This window comes from Sitophilus oryzae, unplaced genomic scaffold (genome assembly GCF_002938485.1).
Source record: "Sitophilus oryzae breed Bouriz unplaced genomic scaffold, Soryzae_2.0 scaffold_1430_pilon_pilon, whole genome shotgun sequence".
Taxonomy (NCBI): Eukaryota; Metazoa; Arthropoda; class Insecta; order Coleoptera; family Curculionidae; genus Sitophilus; species Sitophilus oryzae.
In genome coordinates, this window is record NW_022146094.1 from 727,766 (window position 1) to 752,963 (window position 25,198).

The window sequence follows — 25,198 nt, forward strand, 5'->3', positions numbered from 1 at the left end:
TTTTCACAGATAGTACATTATAATATACAAAAATGGCATTCTGTCTTCTAATTCACTACAAAACCCTAATGATGGTAGTAATGAGCTGGGGCAGCATAAGCAGCTGGGACAGCATAAGCAACCTTAGCTGGAGCGGGATGTACAGGGTGTCCGGATTTCTCAACGACAGCGTTGAAACCGTTGTGGTCGTCAGCGGTGTAGTGGACGGTTCTCAAGGTACCATCAGGTTCAGCAACGCTGTAGGAACCCTTTACAACATCACCATCACGTACTTCGTGCTGGGTCTTGTGGTCACCAGTGTGGGGGTCTTGAACTCCGTAGTTGTACTCGTATTTGGGGTGGGCAAAGTAGTCTACGCTTTCGTGTCCGTGGGCGTAGGCTGGGGCGGCGTGGGAGTATACAGGGGCGGCATGAGAGTAGACTGGGGCGGCGTGGGAATATACAGGGGCGGCAGCAATGGAGGAGTACGATGAAGCATGGCCGTGAGGGTATTCTAGGAGGCCAGCTTGGGCTACAGCTACCAAAGCAGCCACGGAAAGAATCTGAAATGAAACAATATAATTTAGTCAATATTTAATGAAATAGTATACAGGGTGGTCCAAACTGTATTCCGGAAACTTCGGCAGCATATGATGCAGATAAAAATATGTAAAAAAGTTAATATACATGTATGTTCTAAAGTGCTTCGTTTCGGGAATATTTTTCATTTTTTCTTAAGAAACTATTTGAGACAGAGGTTACCAAAAATGTTTTTTTTTATATCTTCTACCGGGTAAATGAATTTGTAGATATAGTATGACTTTTTTTGAAACTTTAGTTTCGGAGATATAAATTTAATCGGACTTTTTAAAAAAATAATTTTTATTAAAAAACTATTTGAGACAGAGTTTACCAAAAACTTTTTTTTATTTTATGAGTTTCATTGTTATTTCGATTTTTTCCGAATAATTTCTGAAGTAACGTCAAAATGTCATTGTAAATTGGTGTCTTGGAGTTTTTTGACATGAGAAATTTGATTTTGAGGCGCCACCTATATGAGTTTAAACTATTTTGATGTATTAAACTACTGAGTGAAAAAATATACATCTCCGTGACTTTTTATGTAAAAAATATCTTTTGGTAAAAATCGCTACAAGCAACCGACAAAAAATACCACGTTGATACAACCTATTGAGAATAAATAAACACGTTGATTTGACTGAAATAATTTTTTTAAATTAATCATAAATTTTTCTTCGAAAACATGATGATAAAACAGTCTCTGTTGAATTTTTAGCACAAAAACATTTCAAATGTATGATTTCAGTCTAAAAACTATTTAGTCAAAATGTTTAATTTATGTCTAATTTGGATTCCAAATATCTCGAGAACTATTATTCGTAGCGATTTTTACCAAGAAACATTTTTTACGTAAAAAACGTCGTAAATGTATATTTTTTTACTCAATAGTTTTATACAGGTACGGACGAAAAGTTATTACTCTTCAAACAAGTAAAAAAAAATATGTATGTGGCGCCCTCTACAAGTAGGAATCATATTGACATTAAAATCAAATTTCTCGTGTCAAAAAACTCCTAGACTACCAATTTTTATTAAAAATATTAACCTTACTTCAGAAATTATTTGGAAAAAATCGAAATAAAAATAAAACTTCTATACCCTGTATCTCCGAAACTAAACATTTTAGGACATACATTTATACAAACTTTTTTACTTGTTTTTATCTGCAAAATATAAAAAGTTAATAGAGGTGAGCCACTTTAGAGAAACACCCTGTATAGGGACATCAATAGGAGTTTTATTGACTTTTTTTTTAGGTTGCAACTGGTAAAATGTTTCATAAAATACTGTAAAATATAGGAAGAAAAGCAACAGGAAATATATTTTGATATGATCCAACGTAATGCAAGTTGGGAATAGGAGTTTCTATATGTCGGGGCGCAATTTTCGCATAAAGAGTGGAACAGAGGGCGGAAAAGTGTAGAACAGCGGTGCCATTACGTTGTTCGTTTTGCGGCAAATACAAAGAAATATTCTAGCATACATTTCCGGAGCGCCAAACATGTAGTGCGCCGCCCAAACTCAACTAATTTCCTACTACTAGGAATATACCTATACTATTTTACCGTTCGTTCTTTTCGTCCTTTTATTTTCAAATTTTCTCTTTTGGCGTATACCTACCATATTTTGTTGCGACCTTAATATAAAACGATGTTTCTGTTTGTGGTTATTGTACGTAGACGTGGAAAAAGTAAATATGAGTCAAGACATTTGTCTCACTCATATAATTTTGTATTTTTTCAGATAAAATAACAACGAGATTTTTATGTATATTAGTATATACATAAAAATCTCGTTATATAGGTATGTTAGTATATGACATAAATTAGGATTGATTGGCGTATTTAGTTGTTTTTGGTCACTACCTGTTTCACCGGAAATGTATCACCCTCGGTATTTTTTATTTTATTTCATAGCAAATGACATTCTGAATAGAATGACATATCATATGTCACCTTTTGACATTTTTGTTTAAAAAAAATTGTATTTTCAATTTCAATTTAGAGTGCCACATGGCTGTGTTAAAAACACTCATTTTTAATCAAGGAGCCTTGGAAAAATAGATTTGATCGTCTAATGTTTTTGGTGTTTTTTCCTGGCGTATTAAAAGATGCCCAAATCATATTTTTAATAGTATCTCAATTTTTTCAAATGGAACAAGGGTGGCTCATTGGCATATTTGGAAAAAGCATTTTTTTATGAATAATTTGGTACCACACACTTGGTATTTCCAGTCAAATTGTCGTTATGAACCGCATGTTATAATTTCGAATATGTCAAATATTGGCATATGATATGCCATTCTATTCAGAGTGTCATTTTCTATCAAATAAAGCAAAAAATACCAAGAGTGTCATTTAAAAATCAAAAGTTGTAGTTATTTCCGGTGAAACAGGAAGTGGCCGAAAACAATTGAATACGTCAATCAATCCCAATTTATGTCATATACTAACATACCAAATATCGTTGATTAATCTGAAAAAATAAAAAAGTTATAGGGGGTGAGCCACTTTTGAGACGCACCCGGTACAGAAAGTGGCATTGTATTTTACTTTTAAAGTACTCTTAGTGGCATTGTATTTACCAAAGATTGGCACATTTGAGGAGAAAAACTATCCCAAATTTCCTGCAGTTTTGTCCGCAAATCAAAAATTGTTCGTTGAGGGTGGTTTCTTAAATATTGCTTCATTTTATGCCACACAGTTTCTATAACATTAAGGTCCGGACTACTTGCAGGATAGTATAGAACTTTTATATTATTATTACCGAACCAATTTTTAGTTGATTTTGCTGAATGGCATGATGCTCCATCTTGTTGAAAAATATAGTTTTCCTTTGGAAACAATTCTTGAGCACTAGGCAAAAGTGAAGTCTCAAGTATATGTTGATATTTTTGGGCGTTAACAGTGCCATCTATAAAATTTAATTTGCCCAAACCTCTTGCTGACATGCAACCCCAAACCATAATCCCCTTAGGAAATTTAACAACCCTCTTTAAGCAATCTTTATGAAAGGCTTCTGCTTTATATTTCGTATTATTCTTTTTCGATGATCTCCAACGCAAACATCAAATTTAGACTCATCGCTAAATAAGGTTATTCCAATCATTTTGTGTCCACGATAATTTAGATTTTGCCCAATTGTATCGATTTTTCTTTTGAATTTCTGTCAGTAGCGGTTTTTCTTTGGCCTAAATAAGAATTTGTATCAATAATCTTCAGGTAATTGATCATCCACACAAAATAAAGTTTACCTTGTAAACCCCCAGACCGCATTTATGGATATATTTTCGGCAACATTCTCTTGATATATTTAATCCAGTTATAGTATTCCATTTAACTGTTACTTCGCCAAGAGTACTTCTTCTCGCAGACTTGCAAATTTTTACTAAATTTCGTAAATCTCTCTGAGATACAACTTTTGGCCTTTCCGAACTTTTACCTCTAACGCCTACACTCGCAGATTCGCCGTATTTTTTTATTATATTAAAGACCGTGGTTTTTGGAATACTTAAATCATCAGAAATTTTTCCCGTACTTTATTGACGAATGATAATTTCGCGTAGTTTTTGATTTGTAGCTTTTCCACAGACCATTACTTTGGATTAAATTAACAAAATTGAAAATTTTTGAGATGGAACCATGATATTAGGATATTAGCAGTGATAACTTAGGCCTGGCATAATGAACAATAGGCCCAACTACAAAGAGAGTATCTAAATATGTGAGGAAAGCTACACCATAACTATCACAGAACAGTAACTATCACAGAGCACGATACAAAACTACTAAGTATGTACTTACTTTGGAGAACATGATGTTGATAGAATGATACCTGTTTGAACTATACTCCCATAACCACACCAGTACATATTTATATAGTAATTAAAGCTCGTACTGCGTGTGAATAAAGTACCCCACCATCTCTAATTTTTTTCTCAACCACGCAACCACGTCTTATCCCAAAATGTACGATAATATGAAAGTGTTTCGTTTGCCGCCAAAATCTAGATAGCTAATCGTGACCTAGTAATCTTGAGGCAACGCCATAAAAAAATCGGCATAATAACAAGAGCTATTGTCAGTTTTTAATGGTGCTGTTTATGTAAGAACAATGATGGTAATCGATATGATCGATATGGTATGGATTTTTTTGGGTGGTACCAATATAATCATTATTTTTCTTTATTGGGATTAGATGTCTTAAAATAGAGATAGAAAAATATTTAGAAGGCTCATGCTCTGATAAATATAGTAAATTTATTGATAAGTATATTCATTTAAATAACAATTATTCCTTAAGTGACTCGCTGATTAATCACGATCCTGCTCAAACCACTCAACGTAAGAAGCTCAATTTTGGCATACAGGTTGATTCTAGGGTGTAGTGGTTCGATAAGAAGGGATTTTTCGAAATTCCAGTTCCAAGGGGGTGAAACCACCCCTCAAATATTACAATATTTTTTATTTAAAAAACGGCCAAGTTTCCGTAAAAACGCTTAAACACGTATATTTTATTTTTTCTTACATATTTTAAGATTTTTTAAAAATGTATACAGGGTGTTTCGAAAAATCTGGTCATTAATTAATTACGATCCTGCTTAAAACGCTTGCTACCTTGTACTAGGCTGTACCTTGCTACTCCTACTAGGTGTTAAACGCTATAAACAGGAGCTATTATTACTATAAGCTGAGAATGATGATGCTATAATTTCTAATCAGAAAATAAATAAAAAATAGTTCTAAAAATATTCTTTAACACAGTATTTTAAAAAACAAGAGTAAATTTGACAGAAATATGACCTTTGGCTAGTACAACAATGGGTTACTCATACAATCCTTTCATCTAATCTACATTATCGACGCTTATTAGGAAAAATAAATTGTTTTTTGAAGTGGTCCACTTCGGGTCGGACCAGTGGAAGGTGTAAAACTAATACGGCATTCAAGGTTCGCTGACTTTTTATAATACAAGGTGTTCGGTACTGTAGGTACGTCCAAGATTGCTCGGTCATTATTAGAGATGTGCCGAAAGCTTATAAAGAGCTAGGCATATTTTTATTGTTATTTTGTTACACGCTTTGAAGGAATTTAATGTTAAAATTTTGATGTGTTAGTTTAATATATTTTGTTCTAGTGGACCGATCTTGATAATATTTTAAGCAATTTCTAGCTAAATTATTTGAGTTTTTAGTATCTCTTTCTAAAATAAAAATGGAAGTTTTCATCCATCAATTATACGAGGTAAAACCTAATGTTGATATTTTGGTGAAAGTTTGAAACACCCTGTGGAATATGTTAACAAAGCAAGGTCATATAAATGCTATTCAAGTTAACAAAGCAAGGTCATATAAATGCTATTCAAGTTAACAAAGCAAGGTCATATAAACTCCTGATGGACACATGCCATCGAGTTCGAAAGGACCCACTCCAAGAAAGTTTTCTCATTATAATTCGGTTTTAATATATTCTTTTGGTCATAATAATGCTATTTAATAATGAATTTATACCCCGCAATCCAAGAATCGTACTTCTTCAGCTAATGGTACACTGCTGATGGACACATGCCATCGAGTTCGAAAGGACCCACTCCATGAAAGTTTTCTCGTTATAATTCGGTTTTAATATATTCTTTTGGTGATAATAATGTTATTTAATAATGAATTTATACACCGCAATATAAGAATCGTACTTCTTCAGCTAATGGCAAACTGCTGATGGACACATGCCATCGAGTTCGAAAGGACCCACTCCAGAAAAGCTTTCTCATTATAATTCGCTTTTAATATATTTTTTTGGTGATAATAATGTTATTTAATAATGAATTTATACCGCGCAATCCAAGAATCGTACTTCTTCAGCTAATGGTAAACTGCTGATGGACACATGCCATCGAGTTCGAAAGGACCCACTCCAAGAAAGTTTTCTCGTTATAATTCGGTTTTAATATATTCTTTTGGTCATAATAATGCTATTTAATAATGAATTTATACCCCCCAATCCAAGAATCGTAGTTTTTCAGCTAATGGTTAACTGCTGATGGACACACGCCATCGAGTTCGAAAGGACCCACTACATGAAAGTTTTCTCGTAATAATCCGGTTTTAATATATTCTTTTGGTGATAATAATGTTATTTAATAATGAACTTATACCGCGCAATTCAAGAATCGTACTTCTTCAGCTAATGGTAAACTGCTGATGGACACATGCCATCGAGTTCGAAAGGACCCACTCCAAGAAAGTTTTCTCGTTATAATTCGGTTTTAATATATTCTTTTGGTCATAATAATGCTATTTAATAATGAATTTATACCCCCCAATCCAAGAATCGTAGTTTTTCAGCTAATGGTTAACTGCTGATGGACACACGCCATCGAGTTCGAAAGGACCCACTCCAGGAAAATTTTCTCATTATAATTCGGTTTTAATATATTCTTTTGGTGATAATAATGCTATTTAATAATGAATTTATACCCCGCAATCCAAGAATCGTAGTTCTTCAGCTAATGGTTAACTGCTGATGGACACACGCCATCGAGTTCGAAAGGACCCACTCCAGGAAAGTTTTCTCATTATAATTCGGTTTTAATATATTCTTTTGGTCATAATAATGCTATTTAATAATGAATTTATACCCCGCAATCCAAGAATCGTACTTCTTCAGCTAATGGTAAACTCCTGATGGACACATGCCATCGAGTTCGAAAGGACCCACTCCAAGAAAGTTTTCTCATTATAATTCGGCTTTAATATATTTTTTTGGTGATAATAATGCTATTTAATAATGAATTTATACCCCCGCAATCCAAGAATCGTAGTTCTTCAGCTAATGGTTAACTGCTGATGGACACACGCCATCGAGTTCGAAAGGACCCACTCCATGAAAGTTTTCTCATTATAATTCGGTTTTAATATATTCTTTTGGTCATAATAATTCTATTTAATAATGAATTTATACCCCGCAATCCAAGAATCGTACTTCTTCAGCTAATGGTAAACTCCTGATGGACACATGCCATCGAGTTCGAAAGGACCCACTCCAAGAAAGTTTTCTCATTATAATTCGGTTTTAATATATTCTTTTGGTGATAATAATGCTATTTAATAATGAATTTATACCCCGCAATCCAAGAATCGTACTTCTTCAGCTAATGGTAAACTGCTGATGGACACACGCCATCGAGTTCGAAAGGACCCTCTCCAGGAAAGTTTTCATTATAATTCGGTTTTAATATATTCTTTTGGTTATATAAATGCTATTTAATAATGAATTTATACCCCGCAATCCAAGAATCGTACTTCTTCAGCTAATGGTAAACTCCTGATGGACACATGCCATCGAGTTCGAAAGGACCCTCTCCAGAAAAGTTTTCTCATTATAATTCGGTTTTAATATATTCTTTTGGTCATAATAATGCTATTTAATAATGAATTTATACCCCGCAATCCAAGAATCGTACTTCTTCAGCTAATGGTAAACTGCTGATGGACACATGCCACCTAGTTCGAAAGGACCCACTCCATGAAAGTTTTCTCGTTATAATTCGGTTTTAATATATTCTTTTGGTGATAATAATGTTATTTAATAATGAATTTATACACCGCAATATAAGAATCATACTTCTTCAGCTAATGGCAAACTGCTGATGGACACATGCCATCGAGTTCGAAAGGACCCACTCCAGAAAAGCTTTCTCATTATAATTCGCTTTTAATATATTCTTTTGGTGATAATAATGTTATTTAATAATGAATTTATACCACGCAATCCAAGAATCGTACTTCTTCAGCTAATGGTAAACTGCTGATGGACACATGCCATCGAGTTCGAAAGGATCCACTCCATGAAAGTTTTCTCGTTATAATTCGGTTTTAATATATTCTTTTGGTGATAAAAATGTTATTTAATAATGAACTTATACCGCGCAATTCAAGAATCGTACTTCTTCAGCTAATGGTAAACTGCTGATGGACACATGCCATCGAGTTCGAAAGGACCCACTCCAAGAAAGTTTTCTCGTTATAATTCGGTTTTAATATATTCTTTTGGTCATAATAATGCTATTTAATAATGAATTTATACCCCGCAATCCAAGAATCGTAGTTCTTCAGCTAATGGTTAACTGCTGATGGACACACGCCATCGAGTTCGAAAGGACCCACTCCAGGAAAGTTTTCTCATTATAATTCGGTTTTAATATATTCTTTTGGTCATAATAATGCTATTTAATAATGAATTTATACCCCGCAATCCAAGAATCGTACTTCTTCAGCTAATGGTAAACTCCTGATGGACACATGCCATCGAGTTCGAAAGGACCCACTCCAAGAAAGTTTTCTCATTATAATTCGGCTTTAATATATTTTTTTTGGTGATAATAATGCTATTTAATAATGAATTTATACCCCGCAATCCAAGAATCGTAGTTCTTCAGCTAATGGTTAACTGCTGATGGACACACGCCATCGAGTTCGAAAGGACCCACTCCAGGAAAGTTTTCTCATTATAATTCGGTTTTAATATATTCTTTTGGTCATAATAATTCTATTTAATAATGAATTTATACCCCGCAATCCAAGAATCGTACTTCTTCAGCTAATGGTAAACTCCTGATGGACACATGCCATCGAGTTCGAAAGGACCCACTCCAAGAAAGTTTTCTCATTATAATTCGGTTTTAATATATTCTTTTGGTGATAATAATGCTATTTAATAATGAATTTATACCCCGCAATCCAAGAATCGTACTTCTTCAGCTAATGGTAAACTGCTGATGGACACACGCCATCGAGTTCGAAAGGACCCTCTCCAGGAAAGTTTTCTCATTATAATTCGGTTTTAATATATTCTTTGGTTATATAAATGCTATTTAATAATGAATTTATACCCCGCAATCCAAGAATCGTACTTCTTCAGCTAATGGTAAACTCCTGATGGACACATGCCATCGAGTTCGAAAGGACCCTCTCCAGAAAAGTTTTCTCATTATAATTCGGTTTTAATATATTCTTTTGGTCATAATAATGCTATTTAATAATGAATTTATACCCCGCAATCCAAGAATCGTACTTCTTCAGCTAATGGTAAACTGCTGATGGACACATGCCACCTAGTTCGAAAGGACCCACTCCATGAAAGTTTTCTCGTTATAATTCGGTTTTAATATATTCTTTTGGTGATAATAATGTTATTTAATAATGAATTTATACACCGCAATATAAGAATCATACTTCTTCAGCTAATGGCAAACTGCTGATGGACACATGCCATCGAGTTCGAAAGGACCCACTCCAGAAAAGCTTTCATTATAATTCGCTTTTAATATATTCTTTTGGTGATAATAATGTTATTTAATAATGAATTTATACCGCGCAATCCAAGAATCGTACTTCTTCAGCTAATGGTAAACTGCTGATGGACACATGCCATCGAGTTCGAAAGGATCCACTCCATGAAAGTTTTCTCGTTATAATTCGGTTTTAATATATTCTTTTGGTGATAAAAATGTTATTTAATAATGAACTTATACCGCGCAATTCAAGAATCGTACTTCTTCAGCTAATGGTAAACTGCTGATGGACACATGCCATCGAGTTCGAAAGGACCCACTCCAAGAAAGTTTTCTCGTTATAATTCGGTTTTAATATATTCTTTTGGTCATAATAATGCTATTTAATAATGAATTTATACCCCGCAATCCAAGAATCGTAGTTCTTCAGCTAATGGTTAACTGCTGATGGACACACGCCATCGAGTTCGAAAGGACCCACTCCAGGAAAGTTTTCTCATTATAATTCGGTTTTAATATATTCTTTTGGTCATAATAATGCTATTTAATAATGAATTTATACCCCGCAATCCAAGAATCGTACTTCTTCAGCTAATGGTAAACTCCTGATGGACACATGCCATCGAGTTCGAAAGGACCCACTCCAGGAAAGTTTTCTCATTATAATTCGGTTTTAATATATTCTTTTGGTTATATAAATGCTATTTAATAATGAATTTATACCCCCGCAATCCAAGAATCGTACTTCTTCAGCTAATGGTAAACTCCTGATGGACACATGCCCTCGAGTTCGAAAGGACCCTCTCCAGGAAAGTTTTCTCATTATAATTCGGTTTTAATATATTCTTTTGGTCATAATAATGCTATTTAATAATGAATTTATACCCCGCAATCCAAGAATCGTACTTCTTCAGCTAATGGTAAACTCCTGATGGACACGTGCCATCGAGTTCGAAAGGACCCACTCCAAGAGAGTTTTCTCGTTATAATTCGGTTTTAATATATTCTTTTGGTGATAATAATGTTATTTAATAATGAATTTATACCCAGCAATCCAAGAATCGTACTTCTTCAGCTAATGGTAAACTCCTGATGGACACATGCCATCGAGTTCGAAAGGACCCACTCCAAGAAAGTTTACTCATTATAATTCGGTTTTAATATATTCTTTTTGTGATAATAATGCTATTTAATAATGAATTTATACCCCGCAATCCAAGAATCGTAGTTCTTCAGCTAATGGTTAACTGCTGATGGACACACGCCATCGAGTTCGAAAGGACCCACTCTAGGAAAGTTTTCTCGTTATAATTCGGTTTTAATATATTCTTTTGGTCATAATAATGCTATTTAATAATGAATTTATACCCCGCAATCCAAGAATCGTACTTCTTCAGCTAATGGTAAACTGCTGATGGACACATGCCATCGAGTTCGAAAGGACCCACTCCATGAAAGTTTTCTCGTTATAATTCGGTTTTAATATATTCTTTTGGTGATAATAATGTTATTTAATAATGAATTTATACACCGCAATATAAGAATCGTACTTCTTCAGCTAATGGCAAACTCCTGATGGACACATGCCATCGAGTTCGAAAGGACCCATTCCAGGAAAGTTTTCTCATTATAATTCGGTTTTAATATATTCTTTTGGTAATAATAATGCTATTTAATAATGAATTTATACCCCGCAATCCAAGAATCGTACTTCTTCAGCTAATGGTAAACCGCTGATGGACACACGCCATCGAGTTCGAAAGGACCCTCTCCAGGAAAGTTTTCTCATTATAATTCGGTTTTAATATATTCTTTTGGTGATAATAATGTTATTTAATAATGAATTTATACCCCGCAATCCAAGAATCGTACTTCTTCAGCTAATGGTAAACTCCTGATGGACACATGCCATCGAGTTCGAAAGGACCCACTCCAAGAAAGTTTTCTCGTTTTAATTCGGTTTTAATATATTCTTTTGGACATAATAATGTCATTTAATAATGAATTTATACCCCGCAATCCAAGAATCGTACTTCTTCAGCTAATGGTAAACTGCTGATGGACACATGCCATCGAGTTCGAAAGGACCCACTCCAGGAAAGTTTTCTCTATATAATTCTGTAAACAATTATTTTATAATTAAAATAATAATTATTATTAAAACTGTAACAATCAATTATTTTATATTAGCCCATCTCTAGCTTTAACTTTTATACTTGTATCGTGATACCGTTGCGACATTACGGCATTTTGTTATATGAATATGAATTCCACAAAACTCATTTTGGACAACAATCAGGTTGGAAAATTAGTGTGCCCCATAAAGCACATAGGCGACAGTGAAAATGAAAATTGCTTTGGTTCGTTATATAAACAACCTACTATTTTCATCTCACTTACTATTTCAAAACATCGTCGTTTTTTCTTAACAGTAATTTTGTCCTATTTGATTACTGCCAAATTTGGTCTAGCTACGTCGAAGTTAAAGAAAAAAAAAGCAATTACTAGATAATTATTAGTATATTGATAACAGAAATATATAGACAAAGGCTGTATTATCTATAATAATTACATTACTCATCTTAACATAATTAATACAACGTTGTATCGTTGTATTAGATAATACAATATTCTACGGAATGAGACATTTCTAAACTAAATTACTACCAATCATCATTAATAAATAATATTAAAAAGATGTACTAAAAATAATAATTATTTGTAGACAACACAAGGGATCATTTATCGAATAACAAGAAATATTCAGTAATTTTGTTGCTATTTATTAAGAATAAACATAAAAATTTGTCCAATAACATTATTTAATTTTAAGAAAAGTATAACGATTAACAACACAAAGACCATTTGTTGAAAGTCTACTCTTTTTGTTTTCTATTATAGGTATATTTTTTGATAACACTGACATTTGATAATACTGGAACTGATGGCAGAGAAATAGAGAAAAGGATAATCAATGCGAAGAAATAATCGGATGTCTAAATGGAATCTTATGGAGCAAATCAATAACAAAGCGAAGAAAATTCAATATACATGAGACCATGATAAAGAGTGCTCTTCTACATGGAGCACAAACATGGAGAATAACTGAAAGATGCAAGAAAAGGATAGAGGCCCTAGAAATGGGTGCAATTCGAAGGTTAATGGGAATTTCCAGACAATAACGAATAAGAAATAATACCATAAAACAACAATTGGGTATAGATGGCACGATCTGGTACGGATATGTAGAGCGAATGAAGAATACAAGATGGACCAAGAAAATAATCAATTGGCAACCAAAGGGCAGAAGAAAACAGGGAAGACGAACTGGAATGGCAAGAGGGCGTACACAAAGCAATGAGTGAAAGAAACAGTGTCGGACAACGTAGAAATACGTTTTAAACCGGCTAATATATATTTTTTTTAACTATCGGGCACCTATTAGCAGCATACTTACGGCAAAAATCTACGCTATCGCGAGATGCATACAACTTATCTTAGATAGGAACTATCAGAACCAGGAAATGGCCACCTTATCAAACATTTAAGCAGCATTAAAAGCGACCAACTCAGTAACCATCAATTCGAAGTTCTATACAAACTACAATATAGTACACTTGTGCCTGTCATTTTACTATACAGGCAGTGATTTTTTGGATGTCGTCCCTCTGTCGAAATCATCTCTGTGTCGTTGGACAGACTATGGCTTTCAGTTTCATTGAAAACTTGATCTCACACTGATTAGTATTCATTCTAGTAATAATGAATCAGTTAGACTGCTTCAGTAAGATTGATAGGTGAGAACTCGCTTTTAGTTACGAGCATATATGCTCATTTTTTCTTGGCCTATTATGCGGAACAAAACAAAATAACCTAGAATTCTTAAATATGTTTCGTAATATATGATCCAAGGTCTCGAATACCCATGGTTTTGCGGAATATAGTCGATCTTAAAATGCTCCAATAATTTCGTAATTACCCATGTGAATTGGGCAAGCAGTTCTGGGTACTTTTTACGTAGGAAGTGTAAACGATTAAGTACTATGTATCGTGATTATAATGGATATGTTTTGATTTTTTCTTTCACTCGCTCACCTACAAAACCCTTGACATTATTATTACGAATTCTTTTTGTTCTTCGTGTTGTGCATGATCATGCTATTTGTTTGGGACTAACTACCTTGATTTTGGTGCAGTATCATTTATATGACGATAATATACCGGGTGGCTCATTAGTAAGCGAAAGTTCAATATCGTAGTTGTTAACAAAAATATAGAAAAATGTTCTACAGTATGTCTCCGGATTGTCTTTACAAGAGAAAAAACTTTTTAATTGAAATTGAGAGGAAAATGCATTCTTCATAAAATGTTTTGCTAGTTCTAAAATTATTAATTTCGTTTATACTTTTCCAAAAATCCAGATATGGTTGAATTTTTTCATAAAAATTAAAATTATAGTATCACATTTTCCGATAAATATTATCCCTAGATCATACCGGGTGTTGCATCGTCGAGCGGGACATAGGAAAGCTAGCGGGACATAGGAAACGCCATATTTGAATTCGTTTATTTTACTTTAATTCATATTAATTTGTATTTATAAATACATCTTTAAGATTTCCGATGTCGGAATGAGTTTTCAATAATAATAAAGCACTAAATAGGTAAATTTTTGAAATAACAACTTCATTTGACAATTATCTTTTACCTTGACTGGTGCTCATAAGTAAATACAGGCCCATCAGGAAGGAGAAATATTTAAAAAGAAATCGGCGATAACTCATAAACGAGCTAATCAAAAATATCTAAAGTTATTCTTTTGAATGTGGGTTTTAGTGCTCTTCAATAACCCTAAATAGAATTATTTTCTAAAATAATTAGGGAAGCCAATAATTGACCCCATTAAAATTTACATGGGATTTCCTATGTCCCGCTATATGATCTAGGCGTTTAAATCAGTCAAATTTAAACTTTATAAGAGAGAATTATACATCCTGAAGTTAATTTAATATTGGCCTAATCTAAAGTTAGTTCGTTAGATTTAAAGCATAATTTTATTAAGCATTAACTTTATGAAAGGCACAACATTCATCAATCTTCTTTCGAGGCTATCCCCCATTTCAATATTTTACTTCTAAATTTCAATCAAGAATTCAAATAAACTGCATTACTGAGACTTTGAATTTCTAATAGTAATAGTAATTGCTAATGCATAATACGACCATTTAATTACAATCAAGTAGATTAACGTTAACTAAAAAGAATTGTTAAATTATGTTAACTCTAAGGAGAGGAGAGCAAAAAATGTGATAGATATAAAAAATACCAATGACAATGTGAGATATTTTATGTTGGTAAAACATCTAGTAAATATTCCAGTAAATAATTTTTTAACTCCCTGAATGGTCAAGCATTTCTCGTGGTAAGGCAAATTTTGTTACAAGTAAGGGTGTATTCCGTTCGTTGCTTACCTTGGTTATGGTTTTATGTTCCATTTCTATCGGTTTCCTGAAAGTTTTCTTATTACAGAACACGGTTCCTAAAAAAATCGGTTATAACTGTCACCAAACTAACCAGCGCGACAAAACTGGTTTTTCTGGTTTTGTTTGTCAATCAATGTCTTTTATGTGACAGAAATCAAGCAAATATTGGAAGTTCGAGTGAAATTCTCATTTAATTTCTAAAATTTGTTATAATATTTTGTATTTACATCCAAAAGTAATGGAGGTAGGCAGTAAAGGTAAATAAATTTCATTAAGTAAATAGAATTACTTTTTAGGACCATTTAAATTTATCGTGCAGCCATTGTTTCTTAAAGTCAGGAACATTTAAAGAAAACATGAAAAACAAGACAACAAGTAATCGTGAATGTTTTGTAAGCTATAAAAATATAAATATTGATTAGATTTGTTTATTTATTATTGATCTGTTTTAATATTGGACCGGCAAATCTTAACTTGAGCTGTCTAACGAGTTTAACATGTATTAATAAAGTTTAAAAATAAATTTCAATATTAAACTCCATTGAAAAGAAGAAGCAAACGTAAAAGCAGAGAATAGGTATATTAAAAATGCATAAAAGATAAATTTTATAATAGAGGTAATTGAAATTTAGAAAACGTCAACATTTGACGTTTCCAGTATTTTACCAAACCGTTCCGTATCAAACCGATGTTTTTCACGAACCCCTCTTTACCGTAGTTTACCGGTCTGGTTCGCCTGGTTTTGCAACGGAAGCCTTACTTAGTTTGACAGCTTAGTTGCCTTGCTTAAACCCTTACTTAGTTTGGCAATGGATAGGACATGGCAATGGATAGGACATGTGGCAAGACAGGATCCAGACCGATGGCCCCAAAAAGTAATCCTATGGAGACCTAGGAGAACAACAAGAAGTGTGGGCCGACCAAAAAAGAGATGGATCGATGACGTCAGGGCAGTGGCGGGAAAATAATGGGTAAGATTGGCTAGAGATCGCGAAGCATGGAAAAACCTAGAAGAGGCCTATATCCAACACTGGATGGAACCAGGCTGAGAAAGAAGAAGAAGAAGTTTGACAGCTGTCAGTTTTGTAGTAAGTTCTGTAGCGTGACTTTTAAATATTTTTATATTGTTTGGAACGATTGAAATTGTTTAAAACTTATTTGTGGCGTTTAAAAAAAATAGCATGTTCTATTCGGAGTAAGAATTACTTTTTGTGCCTCGGCTGTATGTCATTTTTTACTTCTAATAACACAATATACTATTTTTTATTTTTAGATTTATGTTTTAGATCAATGAATTTGACTCAAAGCTATGAAGTTTTAAAAATTTGCTACTTTAAGAATAAAACATAAGTTTTTAGAAGACATTCTTTTATTGAAATGACAGAAGATATAATAAATACGGCGCGTTTAAGCAATGTAAACGCAATTAAAAAACCTAACTTACAACTAAAACAGGACACCTAATCTACTGATTTATATACACAATATCAAAAAATCTAAATAAATTTAATTTCACTAATAATGCTCGTCGTACGTGTTATAGTGACTAGGATGTACTGCTTTGCCTGTCTTGGTCACTATCGCGTTGAACCCGTTGTGATGGTCAGCAGTGTAATGGACGGTCCTCAATGTACCATCGGGTTCGGCAACGGTGTATGAACCCTTTACTACGTCACCGTCTCTTGATTCTTCCTGGGTTTTGTAGTCGCCCGTGTGAAAATCTTCCACGCCATATTTGAATTCGTATTTTGGATGGGCCTGCAATATAAAAAAAAATCGTATTTAGGGTCAAGTGGTTTCAAAAATTTTAGTTTTTTCTTAGTTGCAATTATTTATACAGGGTGAGTTTCCTACGACGTTCTCTATGGGTATCTCGGAAACTACTGGAGATAGAGAGTCGGTTAAATGAGGAAAGAATTGCAGTTTTGTAGGGTCATAAATATGCACCTTTCAGATTTTTGAAAAAGTTCATGCCTTACTAGATATTTCGAAAAAAACAAATTTCGGCTATTTTAAAAATTGTCCCTAAGATAATCACATCCTTAATGAGACTGTGCCCTGCGTTTTTTTCTAAAGCCTGTCATTTTTGACATATGACACAAACATACGTTTTTTAAAATAGAAACCATAGTTGGCCATGACCTCATAAAAAGCGCCATTTTTTAAGCTTTTCAGCGATATAAGCTGTAATATGTTTTCTTCGAAAAATTACTGAGTTATAGCCAATTCTTATCATTTTTAAACAATTTCACTTAGTTAGCCATGGAAAAAAGTTTAATCGACTTTGTTCTCTCATAAATGTGAAGCTGAAACAAAAATTGTAAATATGAATTTTTCAAATGAAGAAAAGCGTGTAGGATTATTGGTTCAACTTTTCTTGACCATACATTTTCGAGAATACGTTGACCGGTGAACGTTACGTTTTTTAGAGAACGGTTTTCAAGACATGTTAGAAAAGTTAAATTTAGTTATAGTACTAATTTCACTTAGATTGCATGGTATTCTTATTCTGTTATGATTTATTTTTTAACTTATAATAAGTCAGAATATATTACTAAACGGTTTTTTAAAATTTACATTACACAAACTAAAACTTAAAAAGTAATATCACTACATATACTTTAAGTTATTTTAGAAAATGTTCAAAAAATCCGCCATTGTTTTGAGTTGCATCTTTTTAAAACTGAACTACTATCTATTCTCACAGAAAGACCGGTCGACTTAATTAAACTTTTCTCGTACCGCCACTTCAAGTGCCTCTCTTAATTTATAAGTTCTTTTGTAAACCTTATTGTAATGTTATATAAGCCTTTGCTTTACTATCGGATAATAAGATCGTAAATCCTAAATTTTTTGAGTTTCTTTTTCATTCCACTGCCAATAAAATGAAAACGAAAATAAATATATATTCGTTTAAAACTTGTCTCGATAATCTCCATCATCGATCCCCTTGGTTTATACAGCATTTTACGCGGCTCGAATGCCATATAATCCCCATCGAAAAATGTCGGCGATTATGATATAGGCCTAGCGCCATCAAAGTGTCGATTTGCATATTTATTGGGGCAGAATCGCCGAATTTGGGATATTTTTCGATGAACAAAGACACCAGGAAGGATTAATCAAGGATAATGAAAGCAATCGAAATTAAAAAACGGTTTAAGAGCAGATTACAGTAATTAATTTATTCTATTTGCTCCAAAAAGTGTTAAAAAAGTTGTTTATCTACTTTTTCGATTTTTTTTTAGTAGTATAGGTATTTTTTATACAAAACGATAATGCAATTTAATCGTCGTGTATATAACAATATTTTTTTTCCACAGCGAGTTACGTTTTAAAAAATATTCAGAAATTATTATTTCAAGGAATTTATTACGAGTAGAAAAAATATTGTGCTGGGTTGGCGTTGGTTTCTATGTAATTTGACAAATAAATAAAGCTGTCTCTTTAGTTGTCAGTTTTGAGTCAATATTTTTTAATTCTCTTTCGTGTCGATTGCTGATTGAATTGGAGCCAGAAATGGCTCAAAACGAAATAAGTAAATTACTAACAGATATTCAGGCTGAGGCGACAAACGCCATATCCAAACTACTTCCATTAAATTCCCGAATAAGTTATGAAAAGGAATACAAAAATTTTCAAAAATGGAAGCAATTAAAAAACGTGCGAGAAAAAATAAAGTTTTTAACCTATCCTCGATGTTAAAGTATCATTTAATATACACAAATTTACCTAGCACAATATACCTAGTTCTGTGGAAAAAATATATTAATGTAGTTTGAGAAACAAATTCAATCAGTAAAGTCGAATAAATGAATGGTTTCTGCTGTAGGTATTTCAACTAAACAAATAGAACGATCTGAATCAGATAAGTGTTTATATTCTCTGTCCGATTGTGTATAAATCTCCAAGCAATCGACGAAATAGCGACGAGGAATTGAAAATGGAGACGTGGAATCGAAATTGAAAAGCGTATCGGGACGTGGCATAGATCAAAGAAGATTTGAATAAATTAAACACTTCAAATTGACAGTCGATTAGGAATATGTTAACTAAACTGAATAAACGATTAGTTACATTTACTCTTTTGAGATTGAGTTATATTATACTAATCATCATCATCATTTTCAGCTTATTCAACCATTTCCAAAGATGGTGTAGCCTCCCTCAAATTTTTAGATACTCTCTTTTTAGTTGAGCCCATTGTTATCCCTGCTAAAGTTCTTTTTAATTTCGGTCTTCTTCTAGGTCTCTTAGTCCCTCGTGAATACCATGCTGTAATTTTTGTGGTCCATCTGTTGTCCGTTCTTCTTGCAAGGTGTCCTGCCCACTGCCATTTGAGAGATTTGACTCTGTGGATGACACCTATTATCTGGGTCTTTTGTCGTATCCACTCTATTCTTTTATTTTCTCTCTTGGTTCTTCTCAGCATATTTCGTTCCATTGAGCGTTATGCGATTTGCAGTTTCCTTATAATGTCCGTTTTCAGTGTCCAGGTTTCGCATGCATAGGTCATGACTGGTAGTACACTTTCGTCGAATGTTTTCTTCTTTAGAGTGGCATTCTAGATTTGAAGATGATTGAGTTTCTTCCATAAGTACTGCATGCTAACTTAATTCTTCTGTTGATTTCTGGTAGTAGAGATCCCGAGCTGTGTTAGTTGTCCCAAATATACAGGGTTGTTCACCACATACGACACGGAATATTGTAGCTAAACGATTAGATTTTTATAAATTGTAAGTTTTGGGTTCGCTGAAGGACTATTACAGTTACAATTTAAAAATATTTTTACAAGATACAGAGTGTCCCAAATAAATAAAAAATATCAAAGTTGTATTTTTTTAAATGGAACACCCTGTATATTATTACATTTTTAGTTTCTACGATTAAAATAAAGGTAAATTTGGTTAAGGTTTATTACACTTAAACCTTACCGTTTTTGAAATATTTTCAATTTTGTAAAATTGCAGTATAAATTTTAAGGCTTCATTTCTCCAAGGGTATCAAAGTTCGAAAAGCGAAGAAATAAAAACATAATATGAAAAAGAAATTATTGAAATTATGTGTAATAATATTTCATGACCGGATAAAAAAGTACATCAACCAACTATTTACCTGAAGGTCGTTAAATGTGAGTTTCTTTTCACATGTGAGTAATTCTGTAGTAAACCAGACATTTTAAACGATATATTAAGTAATTTAAAAGAGATAATATCAGTTATTTTAGTTTTCATCAATGCACGTGTATATTAAAATATTTTTTACTACTTTTTGTAAAAACAGAAGAATGTTATATTAGATCTGTGGTTTAATAAAACTGTAAATAAACAGAGGGTTTGTTTACATTTTGCTTCTGTGTTTTGGATCAAAACAAATCAATCTCAGTCCTGTATTTAAGTCTGTAGGTTTATGTTTATGTTATTTAATGAAGCTAGCAATAAACTAACAATTTTTGCTCTTGACTGAAGAATAACTTACGTAATAATCTACTTCAGGCTTGACGACAGGTGCTGTATATACCAACTGTTCCTCGTGTCCTCCATATCCTATATATCCTGCCGATACGCAGGCAAATAGAATAGTAAGAGCTACAATCTGTAAAACAATAATAATATTCAGCTGTAACGTACATTATTACAGTCAAAATTACAAAAAATTAGGAAGAAGTTAGGTATTTTAAATTTCATTCTAGTATTTGTGTCTATAGCTAAAATTTGACTCGAAATACCCACTGTGTAGTACCAAATTATTTGTAAAAAATGCTTTTTCCAAATATGCTAATGAGCCACCCTTGTTCCATTTGAAAAAATTGAGATATGATTAAAAATATGATTTGGGCATCTTTTCACCGGCAATGACAAGACACGAAAAACATTGACGATCAAATCTATTTTTCCAAGGATCCAACAAACATTAACAAAGCCATGGCACTCTAGATTGAAATTTAAAACACGATTTTTTAATCAAAAATGTTAAAAGTTGACATATGATATATTATTCTATTTACAGTGTCCGAGGGTACCATTTAAAAAACAAAAGTTGTAATCATTTCCGGTGAAACAGGAAGTGACCAAAAACAATTCGTCATCAATCCTAATTTATGTTATATACTGACATACCCAATCTCGTTTTTTTATAAGAAAAAAATAATAAATTATAGGGATGAGCCACTTTTGAGACGCACCCGGTAATTAATTAATTTTAATAGGATAAGCCAGAGTCCCTGTATTGAGAAAATCTCCATTTACAAGGATCTTAAGCTCTAAGCTTGTGTCCAACACTTTGAATTACTAAATTCTTGATCGTAGTACATCATTAAGGTGTCTAACAATACAGTTATTATAAGATTATAACAGGCGTTTACCAAGAGAGTTATAGAAGGAGGTGTATAATTCCTGTCTCCGATTAAATGTATATCTTGAAACAAGTTCCAAAAAAACTCGTAATATATCTACAAATGCATTTACCCACTAGTAGTTATAAAAAGCATTTTTGGTAAACTCTGTCTCTAATAGTTTCTGAAAAATAAAATTAATTTTTTTAAAAAGGTCCGATTAAATTTATATCTCCGAAACTAAAGTTCCAAAAAAATTCGTAATATATCTAGAAATTCATTTACCCACTAGTGGTTATAAAAAGCATTTTTGGTAAACTCTATCTCTAATAGTTTCTGAAAAATAAAATTAATTTTTTTAAAAAGGTCCGATTAAATTTATATCTTCGAAACTAAAGTTCCAAAAAAATTCGTAATATATCTACAAATTCATTTACCCACTAGTGGTTATAAAAAGCATTTTTGGTAAACTCTATCTATAATAGTTTCTGAAAAATAAAATTAATTTTGTTAAAAAGGTCCGATTAAATTAATATCTCCGAAACTAAAGTTCCAAGAAATGTCGTAATATATCTACAAATTCATTTACCCACTAGTAGTTATAAAAAGCATTTTTGGTAAACTCTGTCTCTAATAGTTTCTGAAAAATAAAATTATTTTTTTTTAAAAGGTCCGATTAAATTTATATCTTCGAAACTAAAGTTCCAAGAAAATTCGTAATATATCTACAAATTCATTTACCCACTAGTAGTTATAAAAAGCATTTTTGGTAAACTCTGTCTCTAATAGTTTCTGAAAAATAAAATTAATTTTTTTAAAAAGGTCCGATTAAATTTATATCTTCGAAACTAAAGTTCCAAGAAAATTCGTAATATATCTAGAAATTCATTTACCCACTAGTAGTTATAAAAAGCATTTTTGATAAACTCTGTCTCTAATAGTTTCTGAAAAATAAAATTAATTTTTTTAAAAAGGTCCGATTAAATTTATATCTTCGAAACTAAAGTTCCAAAAAAATTCGTAATATATCTACAAATTCATTTACCCACTAGTAGTTATAAAAAGCATTTTTGGTAAACTCTGTCTCAAATAGTTTCTGAAAAATAAAATTAATTTTTTTAAAAAGGTCCGATTAAATTTATATCTTCGAAACTAAAGTTCCAAAAAAATTCGTAATATATCTACAAATTCATTTACCCACTAGTAGTTATAAAAAGCATTTTTGGTAAACTCTGTCTTATAACGTTTTGTATATAAGGAGGTAAAATACAAGCTTTATTGAGATATACAGGGTGGTCCGAAAAATAAAAACAAGTAAAAAAGTTCTTATAAATGTATGTCCTAAAATGCTTAGTTTCGTAGATACAGGGTGTAGAAATTTTATTTTTATTTCGATTTTTTCCAAATAATTTCTGCAGTAACGTCAATATTTTGTTGAAAATTTGTGTATGGGAGTTTTTTGACATGAGAAATTTGATTTAGATGTCAATATGACTCCTACTAGTACAGGGCGACACCTACATATTTTTTAGCTGGTTTGCAGAATAATAACTTTTCATCCGTACCTGAATAAAACTATTGAGTAAAAAAATATACATTTACAACGTTTTTTACGTAAAAAATATCTCTTGGTAAAAATCGCTAAGGGTACCTACATATTGAGGCATCTCGATTTGGAAAATTTTCTACACCCTGTATCTCCGAAACTAAGCGTTTTTGGACATATATTTATACGAACTTTTTTACTTATTTTTACCTGCTATATAAACGAGGTTCACACTGTTAAATTTGTAAGATATATCATATTTAGCTTAAGAAATGTTCAAGCGTTATTATTAAACATTATACCGAGTGTTTTTCAAAATTAGCTCACCCCTATAACTTTTTTTTGTATCTAGTATCCCTAAAAAAGTTATAGGGCCTCTTTTGAGAAACACCCGGTATTTTAATTTCAAATATATAATAATCTTACTAACATCAACCAAAGTACTTCAAAAATCCTACTGATTGTATAAAAAGATTGATTTTAATTAGTAATAAAAGTAAAAACAGACACACTGTACACACCTGGGCAAACATGTCGGCAAAATTTCCCTGATGACCACTGAGTCGTACTGAATGGTACTGAACGGAAAGGGGCACCATTTGACGTTTTTATACCCAAAACCATCCAAACTGTACCGCGGTGTTACCGGAAAAAATCGTAATAAGTACCGCATTTGTATACAAAGCGTCAATCCGGGTAGTGGGTACGACGTATGTGCCTGTGTATTAAGATGGTACGCTTCGAGACAGTAGTTTTAACAAGAACTCTTTTTTTGACAAAGATATAATGATATACAAATGATAAATAATTTATCTGGTATTTTTTTAAAAAAAATGATTTTTTAAAAATTATAATTAAACAAATAATAATTGATAATATGGCAAGATACGTAGTAGATTAAATTTACAAGAAAGAAAACACAGAAAACATCTAATGGTTATCAAAATTTAAGTAAAAAATCATTTTTAAAATGACTTAGTTGAAAAATGGGTAAAGAGTAAAATATGTTCCTTTTTTGCACTTGTTTTTATGAAATTTAAAAAAGGCGTCCTTTATTCCTAAAGAGACCTGATTTATAAATCCAAATAAAGAAAAAATTAAAAAAGAAAAACAAAATAGAAAAAAGAAAGAAAATAGAAGAAAATCCAAAAGATCCCAATTAATAATAATTTATTAATAATTATTAATAAAAAGTTGGTAGGCAGTTCTTTTAGTTTCAAAGTAAAGGAGTTTTTCCAATTTTGTTTATCTCAAAAACTGCGACTTTGACTGATTTTGATGTTATTACAAATTTTGTTGCAAATATTATTCCTAATCTTAAATTGAAAACTGCTTTTCGCTCGCTACTGTAATTTTGGAGTTATGATTTTTTTAAATTTTTAAGATTCTTTCATTTAAGATTCACTCTGTATAACAATAGATAAAAAAGATTTTAATAATTTAATGAAATATTATAATCATTATAATCATATAATCGAAAAAAAACAGCGTCAAAGACGGCTGAGGATTGAAAATCGATGACAATTTTATCTAGATCCTACTAGGGATTTACTTAAAATTTGTTAAAAGTAGAAAGATTATAAAGGATAGAACGTTTCCAAACAAAAATCTCTTCCTAAAAAATTTTTTTTTTCGAATTTTAACCTACACCTTTTAAAAATCTTTTTACTAAATATTAAAATAAATTACAACCTTCATAAGGCCATCTGGCATCTGGTTTGTGTATCTTGAACATGTTCTATACTATATGGTATGTCTATTTATATTATTTATCTAAGACTGACAAGCATAGAAAAAATTATGTTATAAAAAAATATACCTCGTATATATTTCCTTACTAAGCTAAATATAGAAACTCCCTTTGGACATTTTCAAATAATAGTAATCATACTTTTGTTCTAAAGGTGTAATAATAAAATATTAAATTTATATAAAACCGATAATATCTAAAATTTAATCTCTAATTTCCTTGTCGCACATATT

General features: G+C 32.0%; 1 protein-coding gene across 1 annotated transcript; it reads right to left on the reverse strand.

Moving 5' to 3' along the window:
• LOC115876321 (cuticle protein-like) lies at positions 1-23,778 on the reverse strand. The gene is made up of 5 exons (XM_030892057.1): positions 23,737-23,778; positions 20,814-20,930; positions 16,852-17,093; positions 4,365-4,404; positions 1-542 (listed from the first exon to the last, which is right to left on the reverse strand). The coding sequence occupies exons 1-5, from the start codon at positions 23,746-23,748 to the stop codon at positions 66-68; spliced, it is 888 nt and encodes a 295-aa protein (XP_030747917.1). The 5' UTR covers positions 23,749-23,778; the 3' UTR covers positions 1-65.
• Between the last annotated feature and the right edge of the window lie 1,420 nt (positions 23,779-25,198).